Genomic DNA, 8549 nt, shown 5'->3' on the forward strand with positions numbered 1-8549 from the left:
ACTGGCTGTTGTGGTCCGGGGCTTTTACAGACAAGGTGGACTAAAAAAAACATTGATTAAAATAAAAATAAAACAATTTAAAAACTTAACTCCCATGAGTCTTTGTGCCCCGTCGAAGCCCCCTCTCTCTCTCTCTCTCTCTCTCTCTCTCTCTCTCTCTCTCTCTCTCTCTCTCTCTCTCTCTCTCTCTCTCTCTCTCTCTCTCTCTCTCTCTCTCTCTCTCTCTCTCTCTCTCTCTCTCTCTCTCTCTCTACGAACGAGCAGGTGATGCAGGTTACAAAAGATGAAATGAAGAAAGGATGGAAAGATTGTAGGCATTTGAAGTTTTTTCTGTGCTCGCATTACCCATTTACAGTAAACAGAAAAGGGAAAAGGAAGAATACAGGATGGAGGGAAGGTAGACAGACACAGAGAGAGAGAGAGAGAGAGAGAGAGAGAGACAAAGACAGAGAGAGATCTAATGAGTGCAAAGCTAGCTAGCGGTTGTTCTTAGCAGCCTCCTTGGCGGCCACAATGAGAGGAGTCAGACTGGAGAGAGGCTTCGCCATCTTCAGGAACTGATGCTGAGAGAGGAGAGAGGACAAGGGAAGAATGGAGGGGGAGGAAAGACGAAAATATTACAGTTTACTGTTAAAAAAAACTGCAATACTACAATATCAGAATAAATGTGTTTTTCCCCCAATAATGATGTGTTCTCCTTTAAAATAATACAATAGATAGACAGTTATAGATATAGTGCAACACTTTTTCATATAAATGAATGTTGTTATATTCAAGCCATCATCAAAAGAGTTGACACAAAGTTGATTAAGCCTATCAGTTGTTGTAATTACTCAGAAATCCTCATGGGGGCTACAGAAGTTACGCATTACGTATAGCTTTAAGATGCGACTGAATTGCATTATGAGAACCGTAGGACTCAAGTTATATGATGATATATGTTGCTTTAGAACAATAACTATCCCAGTGACTAATCACAGAGGCCTGAGTCAAAACTGTGATTTTAAATATGTGCAGGGTGACCCCAGGTAACTCTTATGTACGCTCTCTCTCTCTCTCTCTCACTCACACACACACACACTTGAATCAACCTTTATATAATTACTTCATATAGAGCAAGGACTCTCTAACCACACACTCATACAGATGGAGCCATTAAATTCAATTACTTGTTCAACAGACCAGAACTTCAGAAACTGTATAAAGTTTCAACTCGGAGCACTGAGTCATCGTTATACAACTCCCTACACCTACACATCTATACACCCACACTGTCTGTCTGCCAGACTGTCTATCTGCCTGTCTGTCTGCTTGTCAAATAAATCTACTGTATAAATAAAATATTATTTCTGTTAAAATCTGAGTCATTTCTGTTTGCCTTATTTGAACACCCCCCCCCCCCCCCACACACACACACACACACACACACACACACACACAGAGTACCTGCAGCAGCTCTTTAGCAGACCCTCTCTTCTCCACGTCCATCTCTAAACATCTGTTCAGGAAGTCTCTGAAAGTAGTCGACAGTTTCTCCGGGTTCTGCAGCTCCGGCGTCCCGTTGGTTGCTATGAGATACAGCGCCTAGGCAACACAAACACACACAACTCACATGGTAAGTCTAAGCATGTTAAAACTAAATATGCAAACACGCTGAAAAAACAGTGTGTCGTAGGAGCTAAAGATCTTATACTTTGGTGCCATCTAGTGGTGGTTTTATGAATAACACTGAGGCAGCAAAGCCCAGTGCTCACAATTCAACTAAATGTACTCGTTTAATTTGACATAATACATATTTTATTCTGTGTAACTTTGTGGTGGACTGACGTGTTGAGGCTATGACAGTGAGATAAGGAATACTTTCATCAAGGCAGAATGTAAATCCACCATTAGTCCATTTAGCTTGTGAGTCAGTCACACTCTCTCTCCTGTCTCTAACTGTTGAATGAGTCTGGAGGAGTTCAGTTTGCATGCCTATTCTCCTTCCTCATTATGACTCCAGTTAACAGCTGTAATACTCAGCTGCTCGTCAGACTTAAAGATTCTACGAGGAACTTTTGAATATGTCTGAAATAGTAGACAAAAGAGAACTTCAGGCCAATATGATACTTTGTATGCTTCTACATTTCCTGTGCTCATCATTTCTTACAGCTTCTCTAATCACTGTTCAAAAGGCCATTCAAAGCGCTTTACAGGGGCATAAAATCCATCAAGATTAAACATTAGAAATTGCATCAAAGAGACAATAAAATCAAAGAACAAAACACCCAGACAAATTGTAAAAAATTTAAAGAAATTGCATTTAAAAGACAAACAATATTCAGTAAACATTTCCAGTGACCTCACCCTGAGAGGGTTTTCGTTGAGGTATGGCGGCTCCCCCTCCACCATCTCTATGGCCATGATGCCCAGGGACCAGATGTCCACCTTGGGCCCGTAGGCTTTACGGGTCACCACCTCTGGAGCCATCCAGTAGGGCGTCCCTACCATCGTGCTGCGCTTACTCTGCTCAGGAGTGATCTGAGCGCAGAAACCAAAGTCAGCTGCAGGGAGGAGAGGGGAGAAAGTTAGTATATGTGACAACAATGTTATTTATTTATTTTTTTGGGTATTTTTTTATGCTTTAATTAGACAATTTGGAGAGACAGAGATGAAATTGGGCAGAGAGGGGAATGACATGCAGAGAACGACCTGGGATGGATTCTAACCCGGGTCTGCTGTGAAGAGGACTGAGCCTCTATGGAGGCGGGCGCTCTAACCACTACACCACTAGCACCCCCATGTTTGAGAATCAATCATTCAAACAGCCAGCTGGCCCTCATTCACTTTAAGGAGTTATACCGGTCACAATGGAGTCAGAGCTCCCCCTGTATCCCCCACAATAAGCAGCTACAACAACAACTACCCTCAGGTTGGGGCAAAGAGATGTGGGAAGGTGTACTGTGGCAAGTTTGTTTTTGTGAGACAAATTCCCCTTTCCTGGACAATACCATATATTTTATCTTATCTAATCTTAATTAGCCGTATACCACTATTCATAAATACATAATAAATAAGCTGAATGAGTAATGTAAAGTATAAAATGACACAGTGTTTGTTGACGAAATCTATTTCTCTATGATTGTATAACATATTAATGCTAGTCATTCTATTCACCTCACATTGAACTCTGGTGTACAACACTGTGGTAAACATGTTTTTACTGGGAAGCAAGATGCGAACCAAGGTCGAGGACTTCTTGCACTCGAATCATTTTGTTATCAGTGTAATTATAACTCATCCCCCATATTTTCCAGAAACTCAGATGACCAAAACATCAGCACCTGGTCAGACAAATACGTGCCAGTATGGGTATAAAAGTTGTAACATCCCTCTTATGATTTTAGTCATTTCTCTGTTATGCTACGTGTGTACATGATAACTGACTCAACTTGCAAGTTTTCAACTAAAGTCTCTGCGGATGATGAAATCTGACTCCTGACTCTTTGTGCATTATTTCATACTTATATTGAAATTAGAAAAGTTTAGTAACAGTGTTATCAGTGGTGTCCGTACTGAGTTTGACGGAGCCGTCCATGCCCAGAAGGATGTTGTCAGACTTGATGTCTCGATGGATGACCTGAGAACAGTGGAGGAACTCCAACGCCTGTAGGCACTGGAGAGAGAGAGAGAGAGAGAGAGAGAGAGAGAGAGAGAGAGAGAGAGAGAGAGAGGGTTTTAATTCATTTGTATTTTACTAGTCTTATTGTTGGTTAAGTTGGTATTGTTCTTTTTCTTTTGTTTTTCTTTTGTAAAGCACTTTGTGTTGCCTTCACTGTGTATGAAAAGTGCAGTATACGTAAATCAAGTTTGATTTGATTGGAAGCAGAGGTGATCTTTGATCTTTGTAGAGCAGATTTCTTTGTACAAGGTCCTACTTGCTATTAAAATGAGTCCTGTACTCTCCTGTCTCCTTTAAAAGCCAAAGATAGTTTTTCTTGTCATATGCAACATTTACAGATATTCTGGAATTTCAGGTTCCTTTAACAATGCAATGTAAAAAAAAACACAAGCGAGTGACACCAGAGACACTAAATACACACAAAAATCGTACAAAGAGGGTAAATGTGTAATATATAATTGCAATAAAGAATGTAAATTAACATTACATGTAAATAAGATAGAAAACTGTACATGGAAATATACTCACTCTGAATAGACCACGATAAAACTTTTATTGTTTTATTTATTAACAAGTTAGTCCTACCTCTCTGCACACAGCAGCGATCTGGGCTTCATCCATACAGGTTTCTGTGACAACGTCAGTCAGCGATCCTCCAGCCAGATACTCCATCACAACCCACAGCTCATCTCCCACCAGGTAACTGTGGATACGGAAAAACAGGGGTTGAAAAAAAATCTATAAATAAAGTATTTTAAAAAAGCACTTTATTATTTACTTTTATTTATAAAGAAATGTATAAGAATAAAAAAAAAAAAAAAAAAATTTAAACTTTTTTTTTTTAGATAATTTTTCTGTCGCATTTTTATGCTTTTATTGACAGTGTTGGAGAGAGAGAGAAATGTAATGGTGCAGAGAGGGGAATGACATGCAGAACGACCCGGGCTGGATTCTAACCCAGGTCTGCTGTGAAGAGGACTGGGCCTCTGTGGGGGAGGGGTGGGGGCTCTAACCACTACACCACGAGCGCCCCCCAATTTTTTTTTACTGAATGGAGAAAACAGAAAAACATTTCAAAAGAAACAATTTACTGGATGTTTTCTATTCTTCAGTTTGAGTGTTTCATGGACCATCAAACACACACACACACACACACACACACACACACACACACACACACACACACACACACACACACACACACACACACACACACACACACACACACACACACACACACACACACACACACACACACACACACACACACACACACACACACACACACACACACACACACACACAGTAAATCAGAGACAGTGAAAATGTTGTTTCCATGGGGATGACGTGACTACAGTCTAGCATGTGCTCCTTGATGTCTCGGAAGACAAAACAGGTAACTACGGTAACCAGACGGCGGCAGAATAACATCCCATAAACAACACAGCTCAGTGGGAAAGTTTGGGAACTTCACATTCTACAGCAGATTGTGTTTGTCCTGTTTCGAAGCTCACTTGCTGTTCCCACCAACAACTGCAGGTGTCGCCAAATCAACCTTAACTACTGAAATACAGAAATGTGCCTTGTTTACATGCAATATTTTCTCATGGTTATAGTTGATACTGTCTCTGCACACTGACAGCAAAGGGAAGCAGCTGTACATCAGACAGTATTCAAAGGTGGAGTCAGTGATTTTGGAGAATGCTTGTTGTCAAAATCACTTATTTTTTCCCTTAAACAAGGGAGCCCGTGTACAGAGCTTAGGCTGTGTATTAACACTGAAATTGTTTTGTCAGCCCACCACACACACACACACACACAGTACGGACAGGTAGCGGATGGTAACGCGATATTCACTGAAAATAATTTTGACAACCAGAATCGCTGACTCTACCTTTATTTCTAATATACTTTTTAATTTCCTCATTCACAAATAACATTTACTCTTGCTCACACCCTGTATCGGTATATAATCAGTGAATTAATTTAAAGCAGACGCGCAGTGGACTGGCGGAGTGTCTCACCTGTCCAGGTAGTTGACGATGTTGGGATTCTTATTTTCCCTCATCACCAGAATCTCATTGATGATCAGTTCCTTCTTGGGCTGCTGCTGCAGGTTCATCTGTTTAATGGCCACCTGAGAGAAAGAGAAACATATTTCATTTGACCTGCAGTTATTAGACTTTCAATGTAATAACAGACAGACAGGTTTATTGAAGCTATAGTGCGTCTGTCGCCCCTATGAGGAATTCTGAGTAATTACAACAACACTGTCGACAAATCTACGTGAGGTAAGCCTTCAGTGATCGCGCATGGATTTTAAACCTGTTGTGCGTCCAGGTTTTTCTTAGCAATAGAATCAACAACTGAAATTTTTTGAGGGCGATTTGTGCCAGTGTCGGGAGGCAACACTGCTTTGTAAGCGCTGTAAAGTTTACTTTGCTTCACCATGGTCATATTACCGTTATTAATCTGACATATTCATATGGTGGATAATGAAAGGAACCCCACCTCCTGTCCTGTAGCGATGTCTATAGCTGTGTAGACCGTCCCAGATGCTCTGAAACACACAGAGAGCAACAGTCAAACTTTATGCAAACATATCAGTTCTATGGATCAGAAAGCCCATTATTTGGCTCTTGTCTTTGTTGCACGTCTTGTAGAGATATTCACTTTATTAAGATGTTTGATTTGGTTTCCATTTAAAAGCGGAACAAAAGGCATAAAAAATTCCCAGATTGTCTGCGTACAAAATGTGCCTTACCCCTGTCCGATCTTCTCAAAGCGTGTGTATTTCTTCTTGGGGTCTCCCACACTCACAATGGTCCCTGAGTGGAGAGAGAGAGAGAGGCAGAAAAAGAAGCAAATATTCATTTACTAGTTTATAGTTTAGGACAAGTAACAATGTGTGTGAATCTGCAATAGCGCAGGGAAAAGGAAATCCGACCATTTTGGCCGAATGATAATCGTATATTCATTTAACAGCACCACTGAATGTGAATGGATAGAACAGCCTGGTGTCTTTCTATCCATCCACACTCTGCTATCGGGTGAATGCAGCATGCTGACTGGGAGAGAGAGAGAGGAGAGAAGAGGGAGAGAAGGAACGAAGGATGACACAAGAATGGAACAGAACAGAAGAAATGGAAGATAAAATGCAAAAGTTTAAAAACAGACAAAATTCACGAAGGAAAAAATATGATGAAAGAGGATAAAAGAAAAAAAATGATAATACAGATGGGACAGAACTAATAATGAATAGGCCTATCATGAGGGAGAACGCTTGTTTTCAAAATCCCTTTTTGTGAAAATCAGTGAATATCTCCTCACAATCTACTACCTGTCTGTCCTGTGTGTGCATTAAAAAAAGTGTAAATACAAAGCCTTGGCTCTGTAAATGGGGATGTTACTAGCTATGATGGTTTCCATACCAGTTTACAGAGCAGGCTGTGTATTAACACCAGATTAGTTTTTTCCAGCACACTCACAGAATGGACAGGTAGCGGATTGTTTGTGATATTCACTGATTTTCACCACAAGCATTCTCCAGAATCGCTGTCTCCACCTTTAAAGTTAAAAAAAATAAAGAAAGGAGGAGAAAATGATGGAGAGAAGGTATCGAAGACAAGAGCTGGAGCAGCTGTGTGTGCAGGTCAGTAATCAGAGTCCACAGTAGGAAAGTGATTCACTCTGTCATCGCAGGAGGACCAATCAGATGAGAGGATTGGACAGAGGGGGCGAGGACAGTTGGATTTTAGGTCTGTCAATCAGAGAGACAGACAGACAGACAGACAGACAGGCAGTATCCTGGTCTTACCAGCAGAGGGAGATCTGAGCACATCTGGACAGGCGTGGGGCATGGTTTAAAGAATATACAGGCGTTTATTCACCGTGACAAATACACAACATTATTATATGGGGAAGTCGCTTTTTAAAACGTGCCTCAATTTCTGAAGGGTCGGGCAGGATTTTAGAATTAGACAGAATTTTATAAAATATGAAATCACCCTGGAATTTGAGTCTGAAACACTGTTACAGAAAATAAAAAATTTGCTGAAACAAAAGCACCCTGACATAAGCTTGCTGTGTGTGTGTATGTGTGTGTGTGTGTGTGTGTGTGTGTGTGTGTGTGTGTGTGTGTGTGTGTGTGTGCGTGTGAGTCTGCACATACTGTACAAAGACAGTGTGATGAAACTGCCTGTCGAATAGACAAGTGTAAGTGAGACTAAAATTGGCAGCCAAGCCGGAGACTAACTGTCCTCACTGACATACAGCAGACTGGCACGGGATGAGAACTACTAATTATAGAATGAATGATTGGATGATGATTGGATACAATATTACATGCTGGTATTGTACACTGTTATATTAATAACTAAATACTGTATTAGGCCTGCGCAATTTAGACATGTATGTACCTTTGTTAAAGACAAAAAAATTAATGAAAACTGTACTGGTGAACCTTGCTTGAGGGAATTGAGGTTGTAAACTGGTGATAAAACCTGGCTCACACAGTCAGCGTTCCTCCACAACAAACTGGGAAGAAACTATTTCTTTATTGGGCTTCATTTGTGCACGGGGGCGCTGTCATCTTGAAAGTGGAAAAGGTCCAACAAAAAACACTGTTGTCTGAAATATCATCGTATGCTGCAGCATTAATATAAACCCAAACCATGTAATGCAGCCTCAGGCAAAACATACAGGTTTGTTTTGTGTTTTGCTTGAATGAACCTTACGTAGTTTCTCCAGGATCTCTTCATCGGACATCTTCTTCTTCCTGGTTTTGTCCTGTTGCCGTGGCGAGGGCCCGGGGGCGGGGCTGGCAGAGGGGGGGCTGCTGGGCGCTGGGGTAACCGCGTCAACAGCAGCCGTCGGCGCGGCGATGGGA

General features: G+C 41.1%; 1 protein-coding gene across 1 annotated transcript in view; it reads right to left on the reverse strand.

Moving 5' to 3' along the window:
* Nucleotides 1-279: 279 nt before the first annotated feature.
* pak1 (p21 protein (Cdc42/Rac)-activated kinase 1) overlaps nt 280-8549 on the reverse strand; it is a 49031-nt gene continuing 40761 nt past the window's right edge. Inside the window, exons 8-16 of the mRNA XM_080053532.1 lie at nt 8398-8549; nt 6426-6489; nt 6173-6221; nt 5686-5798; nt 4247-4364; nt 3556-3655; nt 2347-2543; nt 1447-1584; nt 280-563 (exon numbers count right to left, since the gene is read on the reverse strand). The exon at nt 8398-8549 is cut by the window's right edge and continues 62 nt beyond it. Coding sequence (XP_079909658.1) covers nt 477-563; nt 1447-1584; nt 2347-2543; nt 3556-3655; nt 4247-4364; nt 5686-5798; nt 6173-6221; nt 6426-6489; nt 8398-8549 — 1018 coding nt within the window. The 3' untranslated portion in view covers nt 280-476. The remainder of the gene's footprint in view (nt 564-1446; nt 1585-2346; nt 2544-3555; nt 3656-4246; nt 4365-5685; nt 5799-6172; nt 6222-6425; nt 6490-8397) is intronic.

Source organism: Ammodytes marinus (assembly GCF_949987685.1).
Source record: "Ammodytes marinus genome assembly, chromosome: 3".
Lineage (NCBI taxonomy): Eukaryota > Metazoa > Chordata > Actinopteri > Uranoscopiformes > Ammodytidae > Ammodytes > Ammodytes marinus.